Source organism: Pogona vitticeps, chromosome 1 (assembly GCF_051106095.1).
Source record: "Pogona vitticeps strain Pit_001003342236 chromosome 1, PviZW2.1, whole genome shotgun sequence".
NCBI classification, from domain to species: Eukaryota; Metazoa; Chordata; class Lepidosauria; order Squamata; family Agamidae; genus Pogona; species Pogona vitticeps.
Window position 1 is genome coordinate 242,061,977 of NC_135783.1, and position 24,641 is coordinate 242,086,617.

General features: G+C 41.9%; 2 protein-coding genes across 3 annotated transcripts in view; one reads left to right on the top strand and one right to left on the bottom strand.

The window, feature by feature from the left end:
- WNT10A (Wnt family member 10A) overlaps positions 1 to 15,029 on the bottom strand; it is a 78,629-nt gene extending 63,600 nt beyond the window's left edge. Inside the window, exon 1 of one of the 2 annotated variants that reach the window (XM_072985316.2) lies at positions 11,635 to 15,029. In XM_072985316.2, coding sequence (XP_072841417.2) covers positions 11,635 to 11,657 — 23 coding nt within the window. In that variant the 5' untranslated portion in view covers positions 11,658 to 15,029. Of the gene's footprint in view, positions 1 to 1,083; positions 2,124 to 11,634 lie in introns of those variants that run through there. The other variant, XM_072985315.2, reaches the window with a different exon arrangement.
- Positions 1 to 24,641, top strand: part of LOC144585996 (uncharacterized) — a 338,930-nt gene that overhangs the window by 114,100 nt on the left and 200,189 nt on the right. The gene's annotated exons all lie outside the window — the stretch shown is intronic.

The window sequence follows — 24,641 nt, forward strand, 5'->3', positions numbered from 1 at the left end:
ATTACCTAATCCCTCTAAATGCACACTGCCTTACAGGCTAACCTTCTGACAGATTATCATCCACAATCATAGCACAGGATGATCATTACTAAGCCACAGCAGAGAGTTCTACGTAGGATAAGGACCAAGTTTAATTACAGGTGTGACTTGGGGAAATAACTGAAATGTTCACCTGTTCCTTGCACACTAGAAGCATCACAGGCCTTCTTCGAGAAGACAGGGGCAAGTCCTTCAGTCTTCGAAATAAATGAGTTCAGGAATCAACAGTTTCAAAAGGCCTACCACTTCCTTGTCTCCACCAGGTTGGCTTTTTGTTCCATCCATGCCCAGACACAGACTTGACTGTACCATGAAATCTGTGTGGGGTTACTCTATTCATGGGATTGGGAGTCAGGACCCACTGCGTTCTGTGTTCATCTCTGAGAGGAAAAATCATCTAACTAGCCAGTTAAAGCAAAGTCACCAGGGAGCATCAATCTTTTCCTTTCGTCTAACCCCATGCCTAAATCATATCCCTGGTTGGGTATATATTCCTCGCTCAACTCATAAACTGACACTGATGAATGGAGGCTCTCCCCCAAAAGCTTTCATGTCAAAGCAAAATGCCCTTTGGCAAGAATTTCACGATTATGGATGGGGCGAGAGAATATGTTTGCAAAAGGAGATGACAGCCCGGATTATAATGTGCTGTGGGGGAAGGACACAGGGGTGGGGGACGGGGTGGGGGGGAATGAAATAATCCTGATGACTATAACCACTCATAAAAGAGAGAAATCTGCTTTGACACTACATTCCTGGGAGACTTGTAATTATAGAAAGCACTCCCAAGTGACATCCCCTCCGAGCCCTTGGGGGCTTTGAGGAGCTGCATGAGAAGGGGATGTGTAATTAATCTCCCTTTAGTATGGTGAGGATGGAGAAGCTGGCGGGTCGGGGGGGGGCGGCGGCGGAGAAGAGGGGTCGTCAAATTCAAGCTGTGTGGTAGAGGTCTCACCCACCATGGGCAGAGAGGATGAGGATGAGGAGCGAGGGGAGCTAAGGCAGGCCAGAACGAAAAGAGGGGCCAGGGAAGGGTCTTCTTACCTTTGGCTCCAGAGGCTGAGGAGAAGCAGAGGGCAGAGCCAAAGAAGCAGGGTCCGTCCCATCTTGGCGGCTGGGAGTTGTGTTGTTGTTTTTTTTTCCCTCTCCACCAGCGGCTGGCTCCTCTTGTTGGAGGGCGAGCGGGACGGGAGCGGGGTCGGTCGTCGCGTCTCCTCGCACTCCTGTCACTTTCTTCCCGCCGTCCTAGGACCTCATCGATTGCGTCGGGTTGGAGAGGAGAGCGGGGTGGGGTGGGGTGGGGTGGGGTGGGGGGCTTTAAGTGATAACTCTTTACCAAGATTTGCAAGCCCGAACTGCAGGGAAGGTCCTTCCTCCCCACCCTCTCCCTCCTTCAGCAGGGCAGCAGCTGGTTGTGGACGAGGCGTCGAGGATGACCTGTTGGGGAAGGCAGGGGCAGCGGAAGTGGCAGCAACTGCAGGCTCCACCGGTCTCGTCGCAGCTCCATGCGGACCGGTCCTGCTCCTCCGCCCCCATCTAAGAGCGCCGGGAGTGAAGGGAAGGGAAGGAAGGAGGGTGGCAAAGAGCACCCCCTCCTTTCCCGATCTGTACACACCCTCTTCGCCTTTGCAACTTTTGATCCCCCCCCCCAACAAAAACTCCACCCGGCTGCTGAAGTTCCAACAGGGCTACCGCCCTGCAGGGCAAAATCTATCTGGGCAGGGCAGCCTTTCTTCGGGGGGCAAGGGTGGGGTCACGCTGTTGTGCCTAGTAGGCACCGGCGGCTCCCCGGGGAGCCTGCCCCAGCACCCCTCATCGCGGCTGCTCCTTCCCCGGGGCACCCGTGCCCGTCCCACAGCGCGGGCCAGCTGGCGATCGAGGCGCCGGACGGGGCGAGCGCGCCGGGCAGCTGCCCGCGATTACAGCCGCGGCTTCTCGGCTAGGACGGGACGGGAGCACAGAGGAGAGAGGAGCAAAAAACTGTCCACGCGCAGCGAGCAACCGCTGAGCCAGCGCCCCAAGCCCGAGTCCCGACACGCCTGTGCAGGAGCCCTCGGGCGGCCAGGCAGGCAGGCAGGCAGGCAGGCAGGCGGGGGAAAGAAAGGACGGGCCGGGAAGCGAGTGCCAACCGCGCACCCAGCGAGGCAGGCAGGCACACTCGCACCTACACGCGCAGAAAGCCACGCACGTAGCCCTCTCGTCGGGCGAGCCAGGTATGGGCGCACCACCCTGCGCACACGCGGAACCCTGCGCGCCCGCCTGGCTTGGAGAAGCGTCGTGCTCGGCAAGTAGGGAGCCCCGAGCCGCGCTCGAAATACGCGCACGTTTCCTCATGCACTTTTGGAGAGACACGCGCACAGCCCTTTCCTACTAAACTTGTGCAACACCCAGCCACCAATCTATTCTACAGTACATATATTATTTGTACAGCGCAGGATGAAAATGTACGACTTTGCCTGAACGCCTTCACAATTTCCGTTCCACCCAAAGCACTACATAATCTTGTGTTAATAACACAAAAGGGGGGGGGGTATTTACAAACTACAACCCCCTAGCACTCACACAGGCAAACTGCTGTACAAATAGCCATGATGTGCACAGTTCTGCAACCTAATAGTGCACAGATGCCTGATTGTGCAGTCACTTCCATCTAATATGCCCGAGCAGTTTTTCCCATAATTGTTTGTTTGTTATGTGCTGTCAAGTCACATCTGACTTATAGCAACCCTAGTTGGCTTTTAAAGAAATTGAGATATTTTAAGGGCAGTTTACCTGCGCCTGCCAGTGAGTTTCCATGGCCAAACAGTAATTTGACTATAAATCTCTTGAATCCCAGTCCATTCATTGCTCTAGTCACTGCACCACACTAGCTGTCTTTCTGTAATTGCACACATGGATATATACACACCTATATATAAGAGTCAGATATGCACGATGCCTGACTTTCTAGACATCATTAACTTGGCTTTGTATTAGACTACAGTACTCCATAGGTGTGTCTCTAATCCACAACCAGTTCAAAGAAATAAAGGAATACAACAAAAGGGAGAAAACAAGAGAGCTCTTCCAGAAGATCCAGGAAATCAAAGGAAAAATTAAGCCTAGATAAGGGATGCTGAATGGCCAGCAGGGAAGCACACTATCTGATCAGGAGAAAATAAAGAGAAATGGAAACAGTATGTAATGAAGATCTATGCAGAAGGAACAAAAGGTTGAGAGACTCATTGGAAGAGGAAGCCTATGTTGAAGAACCTGCAGTTCTAGAAAGTAAAATGAAAGCTGCTCTGAAAACATTAGGAAGTGATAAATCACCAGGGGTAGACTGAAAATGGATATAATTATTTGACAGACTGCATGTGTCAAAATCCTAACAAGAATATGTTAACAAATATGGAAAACAAAACAATGTCCTACAGACTGGAAATGTTCAATATACATTTTAATCCCTTAGAAAGGAGATGCCAAGGACTGCAATAACTGTAGGACCATTGTTTTAATTTCTCATACAAGCAAAGTGACACTCAAGGAGCAACAAATGCTTTTATCTTATATGGAGCAAGAAATGCCTGAAGTCCAATCTGGATTTTAAAAGGGAAGAGGAACTTGAGGTCCCATTGCAAATATCCCCTGGCTATTGGAGAGCACTAAAGAATTTCAGAAGATCAGCTTTATAGACTACAGCAAAGCATTTGACTGCGTAGATCATGAGAAACTATGAGTTGTTCTGGGGGGAAAAAACAGTTGTGGCTCAGCACTTGATTATCCAGATGAGTAACTTGTATTGTGGGTAAGAAGTTACTGTTAGGAAAGAATATAGAGAGACAGAATGGCTTCCTATAGGCAAAGATGTCAGACAAAGGTGCATTTCATCCCCTTATCTGTTCAGTCTGTAAGCGGAACATATCATAGGGAAAGCCAGATTGGATTCAGATGAAGAAGGAATGAAAATTGGTTGAACAAACATCCATAATTTAAGATATCTGTAGTCTTCTGTCTCCCAATAAACAGCTTTTGATACTTGTGTTTTTTTCCTGGGAATGCAAGGGGGGTTGGTGCAGCAGCACTGCTCACCTTGGAAACCTCATGAGCTGAATCCACATGAAGGTTTGGAAGATGGACAGAGAGGTGCATCTAGGTGATGTCTGTCCCAACTCCTACTACTGTAATTAAATGGGTCTGCTATTCAATGGATATATATATATATACATAAATGGGGTTCAAGTAATATGGAAGATCATTTGTGACTATCAAATGAGAATTACATATGTAATAAAAAGTATTAGAACTGTATTAGAAAAAGTATAAAAAGGACTGAAATGTATTCAAAGTGTCTCAAGGGTGTTATCTAAGTAATCTTTATCACAGCCTTAAAGACTAGGTCTGATATAACCATACAGTATTGCTAGTGTGGAGTGGTTTTGGTTTGCTTAAGGCATATACCGTTCATAATCAGGGTAGGGGTGCCCTCGTCCCAATCCACAACCTGTCCCTGGTTTAAGGCCACCTAGTGAGCTCACAGCTAGGAGCAAGATTTGAACCAAGGACTGGCCAGGCCAAACTTTTGCTATAAATGTTCTGCAGGCTCATTGAATCAGTGGAATTTATGGAGGAGTTAACTTACCAAATCCTCCCTGATTCAATGGGCCTACTTGAGTTATGATTTACTACACTAAGCACCAGGATTTCAGCCAGTGGAACAAAACTTTGCCAAGGCAAATCAAAAGAGTAGAAAACGAGAGATACCTGACTAGGCAGTAGCAGTGGTGTGGTCTTTTTGTTAACCACAGTCTGAATGTGAAACAACAAGACACCTTGGACTGCATTACAGAAGGGTGATGCTTAAAGTATGAAGTAATTGCTCTGCTTCTCTCAATAATGCTCATACCTCTGGCTCTGAACTTGCAAAGTTCAGGTCATTCTATTGTGCAATGCTCTGGTTAATTGTGAGAAAGAATTTCCAGTGAAAATCTGTGACTAAAACTCAACATATAAAGGTGTTTTTCTTTTTTAAAAATCAGACCATGGGTCCATCTAGCCCAGTATTTTCAATGAGCAGTGGTTTTCCAGCACTGCAGGCTCCATGCTTCCCTCATAAATGTTAATGTGGGATTTGGGGCGGCTTTTGCATGGAAGGATCAGCATATGGAAGGGGAGTGTTTAATTCTTTCCCTACCCATGCACCCATTCTCCCTTTGAACATCCCCCTTCCAGGTTTTCACAGTCTGAAACCAGGCCTGCATAATTGGTGGGTAAGTTGTGTGGGTGTTAAGCATCTTTTCACCCACTAATGTTTCCACAAATCAAACCTTGGAAGTAATGAGTTATGACCAACATAGGTAGTTATAATAAGTTACTCTTTTGTAAGAAGAATGAAACAAAGTTATATTTCAGAAGTAATATGAAAAGTGCGAACAACGATACCTGTTGTAAGAAGTAATATTTTCTAGTTACTTTTTAAGGTTACCTTTCAAGGCCATTTTAGTGGAGCTTTCCAAGTGTTATGTCATTTTCTTATCAATCCTGATGCTTTGAGTTTTAAAGAAAGTAACAGAAAGCCATGAGAATAAGAGACTAGCTGGATAGTTCGGCAAGGGTGTGACTACACAACAGGAAAAAAAGCAAATGGATTCACTGTGGTGTTGCAAGTAGAAAGTCAGGTACAGTGGTGCCCTGCATAGCGACGTTAATCTGTTCCGGATTAATTGTCACTATCCGGAAACATCGCTAAACAGAACTAAAAACCCCATAGAACGCATTAAACTTTGTTTAATGCGTTCCTATGGGGCCCAAACTCACTGTTCAGCGAAGATCCTCCATAGCGGCGCCATTTTTGCTGCCTCGGCAAGCGAGGGCAGCGTGTGTGAAAATGCTTGTGGCGGCCATTTTGGGCACCCGGCGGCCATTTTGGAACCACTGATCAGCTGTTCTAAAAACATCGCAATGCGAAGATCGGTAAGCGAAATGCTTACCAATCATCGCAATGCGATGTTTGCCCATTCAGAACATCACAATGCGATCACATTAGCGATCCCAAAAAATAGATCGCTATGCGGATTCGTCGTTAAACAGTGTGCTCGTTATGCGAGGCACCACAGTATCCCAGGATTAATTCACTTCAGCCATCTTCATAGGAGTTCGCAGAGAGAGGAGAAGAAATTAGCACTCAAAAGCTCTGTTTGCAGCTTGTTAAGGTAGATCCGCTCTGCTCTGGATGTCCAGATTTGCAAGAGGCACATTAACAGCAGAGGTACAGTATCTTAACAAGCTGCAAGCCAAGCTGATTGATTAATAACTTCCTCCCCTTTCTTCACTGATTCCTCACTCTTTTTTGTGCTTTGGTTGCCAAGCTGCCCTAGAGCTAGATTTGCAATCCTTTAAAAGAAAATGAAATAAATAAATGGAACAGAGAGGGAAGAGGAAAGCAGGCCCAGACACCCAGGTTGCGAAGGAAAGGATGCAAACTGCAGCCTATTTCCCTGCTGTCTAGCCTCTCTCAAAGTCCCAACAGCTAGCTCGAATGGCTTCAGATACAATGGCTACACACTCCTCCACATCAGTTCATGTAATATATTGCCTGAACCGATGCAAATGTATTTTATTAAAAAAGTAAAAGCTCCATTGGCAGAGGTGGGGAAAACCTACAGACTAGGGGTAGTGGAACTCCAGGATGACTTGCATGGACTTCTATGTCATGAAGTCAATGGAAAATAAACATAATCAGACTGTCCCAGTCCCAAAACATTTCCCACATTAATTGTCAATGTAGTTGCACCCTGAGTTAGTATCCAGCTGCAGAACCAGATGATGGGAGTTTGATTCTCCACTGTGTTTCCTAGGAGCAAAGCCACCCTGTGTAACCTTGGGCAAACTAGGGCATCCCCAGAAGAAGAGAATGATAAACCACTTCTGAGCACTCTCTACCTGGAAAACCCTGGGAAAGGTTATCGCAAGCCAGAACTGACTTGATAGTATACAATTATTACTCTAGCCGCCTAGAGTGGTCTTAAGTGACTAGATAGGTGGGATATAAATAAAATAAAATAAAATAAAATAAAATAAAATAAAATAAAATAAAATTAAATAAATAAATAAATAAATAAATAAATAAATAAATAAATAAATAAATAAATAAATAAATAAATAAATAAATTATCATCATCATCATCATCATCACAAGCCACATTTTTTTAACATTAACAGTAGTAAATTACTTTCTTGGCTTCATAATGAATCATTTTGTTGAGCTATAGTTAAAAGTAACTTTCCAAGCCTTGAAACAAATGTAAGCTTTCAGAATACACATTCATCGAAGTAACTTGTAACTCCATCCTTAAGCATAGGACTAGTCTTCAGACTGCAATTCAATTAACTAAAGAAGAAAGAAATTATATTTGGGGCTTTCTGCATACCAAGTACGTACTCTGTCACTAAGCTGTATCTCTTCCCATATATATTTTGGATACTTAACTGAACTTTTCAGCTTGTGGGGAAACAATGACGGCAAACAAAAGCCACCCAGGCTTTGAAGGCACAAGTGAAGCCTAATTTCCTTTAGAACTATATCTCTTGTTTTGAGTTTATCTACTTAACTGGTGTTGGTCTGACATGCTTCTCCAGGGATTGGTTGAAAAAATGTGACTTCTTATCTCTCAGGTGCACATGTGACTGTTACCCTTTAGGACCTGAGGTTCTATTGATAACTATGATTAAGAATCTGGTCAATTTCCTTAGAAAGCTAGCTTAGGACAATCTCCAGCCCAGCAACATGAAACATGTTTATTTTCTGATATGGCTATCTTGTCTATCTTCTTTTCTCTCTCTCTTTATAAATAAATAACTTTTGATAAGTTCTCCTTTGAGGGATTAAAAAGATTCTGATCCATGTGTGCAGAGATCCTCATGTATGTAGAGCCACTGTCCACTCTCTAATGCCATTGCAGAGGTCCAGTGGTCACTTGCAAGCATATCGGCAATATGACAATTCCTTTAGGATCACAAAGGGCATGAAGTTACTAAGCCTGAACTAAGTATTTTGAAGAGGAGAAAAGAAGGGACAAAATGAGCAAGCATATTTCAGCTTGTGTGACTCAGGTTAAGAAACTAGCAAAACTGAAGATCTTGTATTTTATATTTATTTGTGAGATTGCTTCTCTTTCCTTGGGAATGTAGCAATATGATTTCAGCAGGATAAACTTGGAGAGGGGTTAGGGGAAACTCCCTTGTCATCACTGGCCACAGTGGACAAGAGATGGTGGGTTTCATCCAGAATTGGTGATAATGGTAGCGGCTTTTAGCTCTCTTATTTACAGGTGTTTAAATCATTGCTTTCATCACTATAATCACAACCTTTGCGCACATGGTCTGTACTGAGTGTTTAAATGTGGTGCACCATGGCAGCAGCTGGCACTGCACTCTACCAACTAGGGGAAAAATCGGCTTTTTTCTATAGCTGGGATGGGAGCTGTTATTACCTAAGGCTATGACTGGGCTACAAACCTTATAACTCTACCCTGGACTTTCATATAGGCAGTCGCTCTGCTGCCAAAGATGCCTTCATTCTTGGAAATAATCACAACCTTGCAATTCTGCCCAGTAGGTTTTCAAAACATCTGCATCAGCCCCACTCCTAAGGAGGAGCACAGGACAGGCAACTGAAGACTTTAGGAAAAAGTTTAACCTGCCAAGTGAGAACCCTCTTTGTGTGTGGTTTTTTAAATTAAATATATATTCATTCATTTTGGAATCCCTTCTCTATACCTATTCTAAGTATAGTTTAAATATAACAATTTTGCTTGGGAGACACTGCAGGCATTTGATTTTATTGATCTGTGAAAGCAGTAGTATTATTATACAAATTCCCAAGAACATCACTGTAATAACAAAATGCTTTGGTTTCCTCGAAGTACCCACTAATATCGTATGAGACTCTGAGGTTAAACACATACTAAATGTCTCCCTGGCATCACAGTCAGTTTTCAATCTCTTTCTTGTTTCCTGTAATAGAGATTGAAATGTCTTCCCGTTGCCAATTTAGGAAAACATTTACATAATTCTGTTCCTACAAGGCTCTATGACCACAGCAGATGGAAAACTAAGGGATAGAGAAAGGTTTTGTCCTCTTTCTACAGTTTTTTTAAAAAAAGAATCAGCAGTATCTAGTTGATCTAGCTACCAAGACCTCAACCTGTTCATTCTCTTGTTACTTGCTAATAAACACTAGCTCTGCTAAGAGTAGTCCAAGGGGGGGGGGCAGAAGACTCAGAACAATGCCTACGTACATCCACGTCACCTATTGCTCAAAACATCAGCATATTTCTGAGAATTCACTGCATAAATATTCAACACATAGTCTGATGGAAGTGAATGGGAAATAATATACTGTAGACAGCAGGAGAAATAACTATATATTCTGAAACATAGGCACCGTCTCGTTTTTTGTGAGCTTTTGGGGAACTCATCTGATGACAGGCCAATCTCCTGCAGAAACTAAGGGGGACTAGTGTGTAAACTGGATGAAAGACTCTCTACCAAGCACCATATACAGGCTGCATGTGTCTCCCTGGAAGTCATGTGAACAGTAATATGTGGCTGAGATTCTGGCTTCAGACATTCACTGGAATTTTCATTATCAACACATACAGTATTTCCTTCTTGTAGTGTTGCCTGATTACTATTCCGCTTCACAACATATGTGACATTTAAAATATATGGCATTTAAGATAGGAGTTGAGATAAATTGGGAAATTAACCAAGCTAATGAGGGCAAGAACAGAATGAAAATATATTTTCTATAAAATACATATACTGTATACGTCTATATGTATGCATACACCGCCTGATCTCTGGACTAACAAACATACAAATCTAATATGCACCCAGGGTTTAATTGTTTAATCAATCAACTAATGCTCTAGCCACAGAATAAATTACTTCTCTAATTAAAGGGTAGTGTTCGGAGCATACAAAGGTATGAGGAATGTGAAAGGGGAGAAATGGACATGCCAACCCCCTCCTCCTTGGACAAAATTTTATATAGTGTATCTTTTGCTTTGTGGTAACCAAAGATATTACACCTTGGGAATTTCCTTTTAATGATAGGAGCAGGGGTAGTTGAAGGTGTCAGCATCACTCAGCTTATTTTGTTTTTTTTATATATTTTTTTTTATTTTTCCGGCTTTTATCCAGCCCATCTAGATTCAATGAATCTACTCTGGGCGGCTTACATTCCAAATACTGTATAAAACAAACAATATCAGACAACATAGAGACAGGCAAAGTCCAAGATGATAAGAAATAGGGAATTAAGAAATGGAATGGGGGGAAGGCCTGCCTGAAGAACCAAGTCTTCAGCTTGTTCTTAAAAACTCCCAGCGAGGAAGCCAGGCGAATCTCCAGGTTAGTCAGACAATAGGTCTAAATAAATCTAGATCTTTGTGATGTGTTCTGAACATGTCTATTTTCGAAGCTGCTTTAGCTGTCATGTAAACATCATAGGGAACATCATCTATTTTACCTCCCCAGGCCTTCTCACAGAGGTTAACCAGATGCTCATGGAAAGCGCAGAGGCATAGCAGAAAGGTAATTTCTCTCCTCTGATGTTTCACTAGCAGTTGGTGTTGGAATGGCACACTGAACTCCATAAAGAGCTGATAAAATTATCTTCCATAAATCAACTTGATTTTTGTTGCGTCTCAGGAAAAATTCTTAATTGTTAGAGCAGTGCAACCATGGAACCAATGACCTCAGGAAGTAATGAGTTCTCCAACACTGGAGGCATTCAAGAGAAACTTAGACAACCATTTCTTAGATATATTTTGATTTGGATTCCTGCATTGAGCAGGGAACTTGATGGTTTTCTTCCAACATTATTCTGTGATTCTATGTCCAGTCTCAGGAACCTCAGAAAGGTATTTGTAAGGAATTTTGCCATAAATGAATATGGTTGAATATAATTAATTGATAAATCACGTCTAAAAGTCTAACTCTGGACAACTTTAGAGGCTAGCATGTGCCCCCATTAACAGAAAGTAAACCTACATCCTCCTTTGAGAATAGTTCTTTAAGCTACTGTTCAAGTAAGCCAGGAGCCGCCTTTCAACCCAAAGAAATACTTTTACTCCCAAGAACATGTAGACAAAAGTGAGTTTATAGGGGTAAAGATAGGCCTGCATCTTCCCATCTAAGTTAACTACAGACTGCTATAGAGCTAGAGGGCAATAGTTCAGGGCAACAGAGATTACCATGTCAGTCCCTTAATCTCTTTCAAGGGTCTAGAGATCCTTGATAAAACAAAATGGCACACGAGCAATAAAAGGGCCCTATTCAACGGCACTAGCAATTGATTCACTGAAAGCACTAGATTTTCCCTCCAGACTTGCCAGAGACTTTCTAATCTTGCATCCTCATATGAGGATAAAGGGGACAGGATAAACAAGGTACAGTGGTATTAGGAGGAAGATTGTGTTCTTTCAGTGAAAACAACCCTTTTAGGGTCCACTGTCTGGGCCTAGTTAAAATAACCACCAGTCCAGTAGTCCAGATCAAGGACCTGACTTTGTCTGACAGGAGCAATGCAAGCTGAAAATCAAGCCTTACCCCTCCTTTCCCTTCCACTTCATTCTGTTCTCCAGGTATCTTGTTGTGCTGTGACAAAAACTCAGTCTGCAAAAAGGCAGAGCTGCTACAATGGGGAGGTGAGAAAGCAGCTATTTGCCTTGAGCTCTCCAAGGTAAAGGACCATTTGCCTTGATTGGCTACTGTCTATGTACCATTGACCCCTACTCTGACACCTGATTCATCAAAACCCATTTTTAAGTATGAGTCCTTGTAGAGGAGCATTGGCAGCTGCTCTTGGTTCCATAAACTTCCGGGTAGGCCTGACATGCTCTGCAGACTCAGCCATTTGAGAGGCCTCTGTCAGGTGTGTATTGTGTGACTACTGACTAGGTCTCTATTGGTGTCTCTGTCTTTAAGCCGCTGCTGTTCTGACTGAAGGTGTGACAGCACTGAAAAACTGAACCTGAGTGATTTGCCATTGCTACAATTTCATTCTCAGCCTGCGTTACATTTGAAATTGCTGTCAGTGCTCTCACAGGGGTTGTGGATTGATTCAAGAATTCATTGTATATAATGGATGTGATGCAATTCACATTCCAGCTTCCAGGCCCGCTTCTTTCCTTCCTTCCTCTGGTCCCGCCTCTGCCAATCCTTTTGTGGGGTGAAAATACAGGAAATAATAATAATGGGGACCCAGAAATTAGCCAATAGAGTGATGTAGCGCTAGTCTCATATATGTAATAATTTTTTTTAAAAAAATTAAAAAATTGGAGGAAGATTGGGAAAGAGAAAAGAATGCAGGGGCGTGTTCTTCCAGTCCCCAACATAACCAACTGCCTATTTCACCAAAACACTACTTACAGACACACACACACGGTTTACAAGAATGTATCACAACTAAACACACAGGGAAAAGCCTGCTAAAATAATTCTGATTTGAAGAAGTAGAAGCCCCACCCCAGCACTGGGGGTGGGGGAAGCTCCTTTGCATGCAAATCATCCTTTGGGTGATTTGAATCAGCCTTCATATCATGTGATCAATAAGAAAATATTTTGAATTCAAAATATTGAATTCAAATTCACTGCTTTATAAATGGTGCAAATCCTGTAAATCCATGCAGTTGCAACTTGAGTATTTTCCTCCACCACAGCTATTCCTCCAGCCCCTGCCTCCATAACTCTTACAGTATGTTCTGTTTCTCTACAGTCTTCTGAAACTTCTACCATAAGCAAATACCTCCCTTGAGGAGATTGTGGAAAGGACTAAACCTACAAGTTTTCATTTGGATTGAATATTTTACATTGCATATAATTGGCATACTGTAATATTAACACCTGAAGTGTAGCATTGTTTTATATTCAGTTTTGAAATAGTCAATTGCTTATTCACTGCAGCATTTCCTATTGGCTATATTTGATAATTGTCACCCCTTTAACCAGGTGACAAAACCTAACAAGAATGTCAAATTGTGAACCAATTTCTTTTCTTGAAAACTGATTTTCAGCCAAATGCCAACTTTAACATTCAAATGCTGGAATTATATTTTTGAAATTTCTAATATTGGCTAGGCCCAGAAGTCCTTGGTGTAAAGGACAGATCTAGACATGATATATCTTTCAGTCATGCTGTAATCTTATAAATAAAATCATAAGTTAGAGCTCTGTTACACACTGAAATACTTCACGGTTTCCATCAGATTTAGCACACTTAAAATCAATTTTAAAATATCTTTTTTTACATTATGTACAGCAAGGTGTGTGTTTATTTATTTATTTTGGCCAAGAAGAGTGTTTTATTGTTCAGAAATCTCATATATATGTAAGATATGAGGTATTTTAAAAACAGCCAGGAAGGGGTTGTTTATTTTAACTCAATTATGAATTTGATTTATTTTAAATTATGAGTAGTTTGGCATTTGTGCTTGCCTGTGTCAGAGCCTCTCTGCTCTTTTCCCACTCCCACTTCTGCTCCATTTGTCCTCCTTGAGATCAAAGCCAGAGGGAATCAGAAGAAAAGGATTGGCTTGTGCCACAAGGCAAGCATGGAATATAGCTGAGGTTTCAAAAAAAATTGGAAAAACAAGCAAAGAGAGAAAAGTTGAATGGGGGAGCGCACTCACTCCTTCACAAGTCTAGAAGCTGGGTCTTCTCAATTTCTCTGGTCAATTTCTTTTTGCCACTCACTGGTATGTCATTCCTCTCACCAGTTTCAGCTGCTCCCTTTGCTACCTTTCCTTCTTTGCCTCAGTATCTTCGTGTGTCCATGCTCAAGGGAAACCTTGCAGTCTGACCTGTTTTATGTTTTCAATCTGTAATAACAAACTAGTGCTATCCCAGTTTAAAAGAATTTTAAAATATATTTAAAATAATACAACAACAGCATTGGTGAGTGGCTGTGAGAGGGAGCCAGCATGAGGGCAGGCGGGCAAAGGCAAAACCTCAAATGCAGCAATTCTAAGACTATATAGGCCCCTGAACAAAGTTTAAAAACAGATCAAAAGTTATCCCAAGAAGATGTACATTCCAACCCAAGGAAAAGGAAGGAAAAGAGAGTGAGCACTGGCATAAGGGTTGAAACTTTTATGCATGGGTTTTTAACCCATGTGAAGCTGACTACTTTTGCTGATCTGTTCATAAATCACAACATGTGATTTAGGCATTCTTCTGGGTTTACCGCTTGGAGACCATGTGTAGTAAAATGGTTTCCTATCATTACCAGCACAGAATCTCTCTGGGTGAAAGAGATCTTTCCTGAAGATATAGAAGTCTTATTGCATGGGTGTCATGTTTTCAGTGCACTGCATGAGTGTGTGTGCACGTGCATGCACACACACACACACATACACACACACACACACACACAGAATATTCCCCAACAAAACACCTGAAGCAGAAATTGGTTTCATAATTTCAAGGTAGTTCATAAGTTGGTTTTTAAATTTATATAGCATGAGCGGTTAATTTAAAATGACTATAATAGTTAATGCAATTATTAGTAACCACATTTGTCTCCCTTGTCTTACATTGTTAACCTCACAAACATTTCAACTGAGGGAGTTTCCTCTGGGAAAAATACTGCTAGAAAGCTATTATTCTTCAGTATACTTAATGGTATTCTGTTCCTCCACTTCCTCCACCTCTCCCACACATTTGTTGTGAGGAAACTCCTCTGTTTTCTCAGTATAACAGCCCGACTCTCCCCCTCTCCCCATGAGCAACCTTCTTGCTAAATAACAGCTCCCACCTGAGGACCACACTACCTGGTCAGGCCCACAAACCCTCCCCATCAGTGGGTGACCACAGCAGCTGCTTTGAGAACAGCAGATGTTTGTGGGTCTTCTGAACATACACATCAATATCCAGTCAAATATGAAGAGAAGTGCTTTGATCTGTCTCCAAGCCTTAATGAGATAATTGGTTCCAAGTGAAGATATCCCTTCCTGGTGGTGTTTACTAGAGCCAAAGAGTTGACTTCACAGCCACTCCAACAGCAGGTCTCCCTCCCAACTTCCATTCTTGCTAAAACCTCTTCCCTTAAAATAGCTCACCCACCAAGCACTGGATCTGAACACATAAGTAATTTAGCAGCACTACAAGGGGCGTGTTTAGAGCATAGCAACTCACACGGGGTCCCACCTCTGAGCTAAATTCACATCAATGTCTAAATGGAAAAAGAATGTTTGTGGATTGTAGCTTGGCATTCTTGGATCACTAATGTGTGGTTCTTTTTGGTGCCCTTGCTGCCTCATTCATTTGATCAACATTTACTAGAGCTTAAATTATTTGACTTTAGATGCTTGTATCCTGATACATGGCTGCTGTATCTTTTCTGTTTCTTATTGTTGGAAGAATCCTGCTTCTACCGGTACTTCCTGCTTTCTGCTCATGAGGATAGACAGGATACTTGTGCAGTTGATCATTCTTCTGTGACCCTTATGCTGTCAGTGTGGTTACTGGTTATTTGGTATTTTATTCCAAATTAGCTTTGGCCATATACAGAACCTAGCCACATCCAGAATCTTCTGCTTGCATGATCTATTAGTCCCAATAAGCTTTCTCCTTCAGATTCAGCCTTTCTTGGCCAAAAATAAACTGACAGAAATGAGGCTGATTTCCAAAAAAAATTATCTCTTTTGGACAAGCATAAAGTAACATGATATTTGTAGTGAGGAGTTTAGAAATGCAGGTGTATTATCATGACAGTTCCATAGCCGCCTTGCCCCAGAAGCTGGATCAGTGGTTTAGGTCTCTGGCTGTGGAACCAGAGCTTGGGAATTCAATTCCCCACTGTGCCTCCTTGACAGGGGCTGAACTTCATAGCCATAATGATGTTGATGATGAGGAGGAGGAGGAGAGTCCAAACATGCACGCAGTTTGGATTGATGTCTATTAATAAATAAGCAAACATAATGTAAACATGACATAATGGCTCTTAATAGCCTATCAAAGACCAAGTGAGGCTCACGTAGTTTGCATTATAACAGAGATACGGTAATTTGCAACAGTGTATTGTTCCTGGGACAATTTGTCTTTCAGATATTGCAAGAGCTGTAGCTAAACTCAGAAGGAATAGGGAAGTGTGGATTGGTGGAGGATGCTATAGTCCCTGCTAATCATGTTATGGTTTTATTCCTGCAAGTCGTGGCTCAACTACACTACAGTGGCTGGAATTCTGTTCCATAATGTAAGCAAAGCTGTAAATTTTGGGTTTGTTCTTCCCCAGTAAATAAATAGCCCCCGTCACAATTCTTGGGTGTGTATGCACATGCATGAAGCCAGTATGCACAAGCACCTGTGAGAATAGTGGCAGGAATGGAACAAAATATACAAATTTTCTTACATTATATGACAGGATTTCATCCTGTATGTTTGGTTAGTTGTATTCAGAAAGATCAGCATTCTCTGTGGAGGTAGTGGACACCAAGTGGCTCTTGCCAAAGCGTAGATGCTAGCAACAACCAGGGGTGACCCTGATCCGTGGCATTGAGGGTAAAGGTAAAGGTAAAGGTTCCCCTTGGCAATTTTTGTCCAGTCGTGTTCGACTCTAGGGGGCGGTGCTCATCCCCATTTCCAAGCCATAGAGCCAGCGTTTGTCCAAATACAATCTTCTGTGGTCACATGGCCAGTGTGACTTAGACATGGAACGCTGCTACCTTCCCACAGAGGTGGTCCCTTTTTATCTACTTGCATTTGCATGCTTTCGAACCGCTAGGTTGGCGGGAGCTGAGACAAGCGACGGGCGCTCACTCCGTCGCATGGATTCGATCTTACGACTGCTTGGTCTTCTGACCCTGCAGCATAGGCTTCTGCAGTTTAGCCCACAGCGCCACTACCTCAAATAGCAGGTGTTGGGGGGAGGGGGGTTGTGATATTCATGTGTTGAAAGGAAAAGCTGTGTGTGTCATGCAACTGCATGCTATACTCTGCTTTAAGCTACGCTACAACTGCCATCATAATAGATGGTGCTGCCATCACCAGTTTCTAACTACCAGAAGCCAGTCTGATCAGACAGCATAATACCTCGGCTAGACCTTGGCAACCATATCTCCTGTAGGACTCGAGATGCTCCTGCCAAAGGCCTCGAGGAAACTCTAATCAAATATGCACTCAGAGAAGATATGTGAAGAAATTTCTGACCCATTACAAATTGTCGAAATGAGCTTCAGGCTGATTTTTAATCCACAGAAATGCCCCATAGCCTTTGGCCAGTGTAAATGACTCCTAAACAGAAGCAAGATTTCATCATACAGGAACAAAATGTTATAGGTTGGCCACAGAAGAAAGATTTCCACCTGACAGTAGAATTAGACAGCTGAAAGGACATTAATGTTGGAAAGAGATGACCAAGACAATCTTTTGGGTTTGTGAAATCAGATTTAAAAGAAATCTCATTACTTGAGTCCTGAAGACCAGTCACCAGACAAGGTAAGGTAATTTGTATACTCTCAGAGGTGAGGGAAGTATGACACCTCACTTCTGTATTTGCCTTAACAAGGCATGCTGTTTGCACACAGTGCTGTTATAATCATTTACATAGTGAGGGGAGGAGCTCAGGAGAGGCTGAATCACTCTGAAGATCAATTCTTGTGTCTTCAATCATAAAAAAAATAAAGTCACAATTGCAGGCAAAGGTGTCAGACAAAGGTGCATTTTATTCCTTTACCCGGTCAATTTGTACGCAAAACATATCATATGGAAAGTCTGACTAGGATTCAGATGAAGGAGGTGTGAAAATTGGTGGAAGAAACATTGATGATTTAAGATTTGGAAATGACACCATCTTACTAGCAGAAAGCATCAGTGACTTGAAACAACTTTTAATGAAAATGACTACAGAAGAACTGCACAACTTTAATGTTGACAATGAAGAAATGGAAATAGTTAGGGATTTTGTATACATTGGTTCCATCATGAATCCAAATCGAGACTGCAGCAAAGAAATCAGAAGAATGAGGGTTGGAAGGGCAACAATAAGGAATTAGACAAGATAATCAAGTGTAAGGCTATGTCAGTGGAGATCAAGACCAACATATTCCACATATGTATTCCTGAACAGTATGGCATGAAAGCTGGCCAGTTAAGAAATCTGACAGGGAAAAAATTGTTGTGTGGATAACCTGGACTGCCAGGAAGACAAACAAGTGGGTCAAGTCAAATCAAGCCTGAGCTATCTCTGAAGACAAAATGACGAAATTGAGGCTGTCATACTTTTGGTACATTGTGAGAACATAGGATTCTTTGGAAAAGACAATAATGCTGGGAAAAGTTGAAGGCAGCAGGAAAAGAGGAAGACCAAATATGAAACGGATTGACTTCTAAAGGAAACACAGGCTTGAGAACTCAGCAGGGCAGTTGAGGACAGGACATTCTGGAGATGTCTCATTCATAAGGTCATCCTACGTTGTGGGCAACGTGAAGTGCTTTGGGACTCTTTGTTAGACTGTTAGATTGAAGCCATGGAAAACGTACACTAGAACAAAACTGGAGGTGATCATGTACCAGCTGGAGAAAACAGGTGGGATGTGACTTTTCAATTTGTCCAGATTTCAGCCAGTGAGTTTATTGGGCACCACTGTCCAAACTTCTGCAATCTGCTCAATGCCCATGCAAACTGAAGCCCACATATTTCAATCATTCTTTATAATGTTCATGCATTTGGTACTGTTGAGTTACTTAACTGACAGTTTTTACCAACAGAGTTAGACAGGGTCTTATACTAATTTTTGCTCCAAAAACACATTAGGGCTTATTTTCAGGGGATGTTTTTTTTTTTTTTTAATGTACAACAATCTACATTTATTCAAATACAGTCATGTCATCTTCTGGTTGCTGCACAATGGTGGAGGGTGAGGTTTCACTTAACTAGGGCTAATTTTGGGGGTAAGGCTTATATTACTAGCATCCTGAAAAATCAGACTAGGGGTTATTTTCAGGTTAGGTCTTATTTTGGTGGAAACAGGGTGTATACCTGTTGCTTCTCATTAAAGTAGTATACTCTGGGCCAAACTTGAGAGTTAAGGCAGTGACATATAGTACTTTTTGGTTGATTGGTTGGTTGGTTGGTTGGTTGGTTGGTCGGTCGGTCGGTCGGTCGGTCGGTCGGCCGGCCGGCCGGCTGGCTGGCTGGCTTTAATAATGAAAAGCAACTACAAGTGGCTGTGGTCTTAGTGGAAAAGCAAAGGAGAGCAAATAGTGAATGGACAACTGTTTCATAAACCTATCACCTTTTCCTCTATGAAGGGAAAGTTAGCTTGATGAGAGTGCTACTTTAAGGACAAAAGAATGAAAGTGGGTTATACCTGTCATACTTTTGCATCAGGTACAGCTTTCTGTGGTTGCTGATAACTAAAAATCCTCAGAGAAAAGTTATACTTAATTATAACATACAGTATGGTCTTCCAATCAGGATAGGATGGAGGTGAAAGGATATGGTCCTGAGATAATACAGAAATACACTTAAGGAGTCTAATTAGCAATTTTGAATAGTTCTGCAAGAAAAGAACAAATAGCAGTAAATTATTTCAAATCAAAAGCTTTAATGTTTGGCAAAAAACAAGAGAAAAGAAACCAACTAACCACCCCATACGTAGATGTAGATAAACTATTATTAGGCATGCCACTGAATAGATCAAGTCTCTTCGTTATCTGGAGATACCTTTGCAAGAAAAAAAAAGCTTCTGGCTAGATTTTAGATACTAAAATCAAAGCTTAGAGAATCTCTTAAGTAATATGTAGCTTTACCTGGGGCAGAGGGGGAAACCTAACAGTTGTATCTTTCAAAATATTTAGGATAAAATGACCTCACAACTATGACATGGAACTAAGATAAGAGGACATGTAAAGATTACCAGCTTCTTTGTTAAAAAATACCTTTAAGATCACTGTCTTCCAGCACTCCAATAACTCATTTGAAAGCATAAATAGGATTTGAGAACTGTTGTGCAGGTACTCTTGTAACCCTAATTGTCATAAGCCTTCCTTTATGGAGGATTCACAACTTCACAAAACATGCAACACTCCAAAAGTCTTGAGATCAGCAATGTTGTCTTAATTTTAATTCTTACTTAAGTAAAAACAGAAATAGGGGATGGCAGAAGTTGGTCAAAATTAGAATTAATGGTCACAATATTCAGTGATAATAGAGAAGATCCATGACTATGTTAACCTATAAAAGGATCAAATGCTGTAAAAGCTTTCTTTCAAAGTTTTCTTTATTTAGAATCTCTGCAGTTCCAAAATTTTTAGACAGTGCTATCTATCTACTTGGAGGAACTGCCAGTTACCCAGTATCTGTTTATGAGAGGAAACAGAGTTTATTTTTCACTTTATTGTGAGCTGTTCCAGTTACAAAGCCCAGTAATCAAAAGTTGTGTTACAGTGATCCAAAACTTTTTTTTACTTACTGAGAGATCAAAGGGAGCAGTTATTCACCATATTGTTTTATTTGTTGCAACAACATAAAAACCTACATGAACAGTAGAAACTGTAATGGAGACTCAACATACTCATCTGATTGTTCAGCTGCTTATTTCTGTACTTTTTGTTTATTTTTAATACACTTTAATCCTGTGTTATTGTGCTTGTACTGATGTACAGTTAAAAAAATAATTAAACAAGCATGGACTCATGGGAAAACAAGAAGCTAAAACCATCCAGTGTGATCACTGACATAATTTTCAGTGGGGGAAGACACGCCACAGGTTAGTGCCAGCAGGACAAAACTTTCAGGGAGAAGTCCAGTCCCCACTAAGAAGAATAAGCAGGAGGAGATCCCAAATACAACACAGGGCTGACATAACACATGTTGAAGTCAATGGAATAGAAGGCCATTGGGAGTGAGGGGAGTAAAATATGTATCATGATAATCTGAAAAGCAAAACACCCACCCCAAAGGCTATTGAGCCATGAGACCAAAATTATCTGACTGCATCACTAATACCATCAACTTCAAGAGACAGAAAAAATCTATAAGCAATGGAAGGCGAGCTTTCTCTTAGGCTCGGAAATGGATCTTCCAAATAAAGCAAGAGGAGTGACTTGGAGCTACATAATTTCAGTGGCAACAGAAGGACTTTTGGAGCAATGAAAAACAGAGCACCTAGAAACAAAATGAGGGCAACTTCTGAGCAGAGCCATGCAAAGGAATGGCACACTGCATGGCAAAACAGGAATAAATTATGGCAAGAAAAGTTGAATCTGAATGGTACATCAAGAAGACCTTTTGAAATGTTGGCTTTTGTAGCAGGTAGGGGCCATTTGGGCTTCTCTTGAGGAAGCAAGATGTCTTGGACTATCACTGACTATGGAGCCAAGATGGGAGTAGTGGGACAGATTACATGACTGGAGTGAAGACAATTTATGAAATAAGAGAGGAGATTGGCAGAAGAAATATCAACAACCTCCGATATGCAGATGATACCACTCTGATGGCAGAAAGTGAGGAGGTATTAAAGGACCTCGTATTGAGGGTGAAAGAGGAGAGTGCAAAAATGATCTGAAGCTCAACATAGAAGGGGAAGATGTGGAGACAGTGACAGATTTTACTTTCTTGGGCTCCATGATAGCTGCAGATGGTGACAGCAGCCACGAAATTAAAAGACGCCTGTTTCTTGGGAGGATAGCCATGACAAACCTAGACAGCATCTTAAAAAGCAGAGACATCACATTGCCAACAAACGTTTGCATAGTCAAAGCTATGGTTTTTCCAGTAGCAATGTATGGGAGAGCTGGACCATCAAGAAAGCTGACTGCCGAAGAATTGATGCTTTTGAACTGTGATGCTGGAGGAGGCTCTTGAGAGTCCCCTGCTGCAAAGAGAACAAACCTATCCATTCTGAAGAAAATCAAACCTGAGTGCTCACTGGAAGGACAGATCCTGAAGCTAAGGCTCAGGCCATCTCATGAGAAGAGAAGACTCCCTGGAAAAGACCCTGATGTTGGGAACGTGTGAAAGCAAGAGGAGAAGGGGACGACAGAGGATGAGATGGTTGGATGGTGTCACCGAAGTGACCAACATGAATTTGACCCAACTCTGGGAGGCAGTGGAGGACAGAGGGGCCTGGCGTGCTCTGGTCCCTGTGGTCACGAAGAGTCGGACATGACTAAATGACTAAAGAACAACAACAAAAGAAAGGGCAGGGTAGATGCAAGTGGCTATTTGGGTATCCATGTTCTCTTCCATGTAGCTTGGATTTCATTCATTGTCAGAGCAATCATGTTATTTGCATCAAGCTGTAATTTGAATAAGGCCATAGCTACCTATATAGAAAAGGGAAGAGATAGTTTACCTCCAAAGCCAATCCATTGTAAAGACCTGATGTAATGTAATACCAAAGAAACTAGGTGTCAATAAGTCTCTGGGTCAAATCTTGCTTGTGACAATAATTTGATAGGTAACATTGAGGGATGGGTACTGTTGGATAAATTTGTAATAGGTAATATTTGTAATAACATCCTTATTGAAAACTCACCATGCAAGTGATAGGTAAATAATTAAATTGCATTTTCAAGCAGCTTGGTTGTTGTTGTGATGCTCTTTAATTCACATTTGCCCAGGAATTAATGTAAGAATTAATTTAACTAGGACCTGCCAAACTGGATGTTTTGGTGCAGGCTGGACTGAGCTACAAAGAATTGGCTAAGATTGGGGAGAGGGGAGGGAGGAAGGGGGAGGAACAATGTGCAATTTGAAGCACTCCTCCCATCTGAATGGCAAACAACCCTTTGTAGCCTGATCTACTGTCAATTAAGTGCTTCCCCGATCATCCGCAGAGGGTCAGAGGAAATGATTTTTTAAAAGATCTGCTAGAATATCACTGATGCAATGAATCACTTCATTTAATTTTTTAAAAATTATTTGCCTGTCTGTGTATTGCCTATAAGAAACTGCCCACAGCTGTGGTTTCGACTGGCAATACACAGACAGGCAAATCATTTTTTAGAAAAATTAAACAAAGTGGCCCATTGCACCACCAATAATCTAGCAGAACCTCCAAATACCTTTGTAAACCACTTTAGTGAACTAGAAATTTACACTAAAATGAAGTGCAAGGCTCTAATTTAGTCCATTCCAAGTCACCACATTCATTGGGAATGGAGTAACCTGGAGTCCTCCAACTCGTACCAAAATAGCAGAACCCCCTGACAGGGGTTCAAAAAGGTGAGGATTAGAACAAACTGGTCTGCTCCAGTGACAGCCACATGTGGATACCAGAAAAAAGAGCAGGGGGCATGAACCATCAGTGCACCAAACACCCAGACACCCTCCTAGTCTTTCTCCTCTGGAAAGCTTTCCTGCCAGCCTATGTGAGTAAGTAAGTAAGTAAGCAAAATGCATATGAAAAACAGGAGTGATATAATTGTCCCACCCATACTATGCAAATACGTACAGATCTGAGCTTGGCAGTGAGGATTGCTTTGCAGTAAGTGATTTTGACTGTACAAGCTCTCATCTGTTCTATACATCAGAGTTTCCCCATCTACAATGGGAATCGGAGTTGCTACAAATGATTTAACTTAAAAATAATTAAGAATCTCATGTGAAGATGGAAGCAATATTGCAACAGACTCATCTTGCTGCTGCCCCCAGCATAATTTGTAATCCTGGGAGCTCTGCAAACCTGGGCAAACCTTTGGAGAGGTTAGTCTATAGATTTGGGCAGAGATGTAACAAAAATCTATCTATCTATCTATCTATCTATCTATCTATCTATCTATCTATCTATCTATCTATCTATCTATCTATCTATCTATCTATCTATCTATCTATCTATCTATCTATCTATCTATCTATCTATCTATCTATCTATCTATCTATCTCTAGTTGTCTGCTAATTCCTGTGTGCATTCCCCCCGCCCAGTGTTAGGGGGTATTTTGAAAGCCACAGTCCAAGCTGGGTGATGATGATGCAATGGAAGCTCCAACTTGACCTTTAGTGACCCCTGTAGTCATGCCTGGGGCAACACAACCTAGAGGAACCCCCTTCAACTGCTCCCACCCTGTTGGGAGAAACCTCTCATTATCTGCCTCTGTTGTGGTGAGGCTGACACATGGCTCCACTTTGGGAGAATCAGAAGTTCCTATCCTCGTCATGGTACACTGAACTGTCCCCTCTGTGCAGTGCAGCTGTAGCACGGGGCAAAGCAATGAACCAGCAGAGGACAAGGAGAGGTCTATGAGTGTATGTCTTCATGCAGTGCGCATATACATCCATGTGCAAACAATCACACTCATGCACTCATGAATAACTATCTCTCCCATGAATACAGCCAGTATGGATGTAAATGTACTATCTTACTCTCTGGAATTTTACCCTTTCCCTAGCCATACCTACTCCCCCCGCAGCCCTAAAATCCCTTCCCCATAATCCTCTCCCCATTGAAAAGAATAAAAATTAGTTGAGAAAAAAATAATTATGTGTCTCCCATGAATACAGCCTTCCTTCAACTTAGCAGCCTCACTATGCTATACTGACCTTTCTGAGGCAAGGTTTTTTTTCCCATTTGACACGCCACATACTGTATATAATTGAGTGTGTTACCTGTTT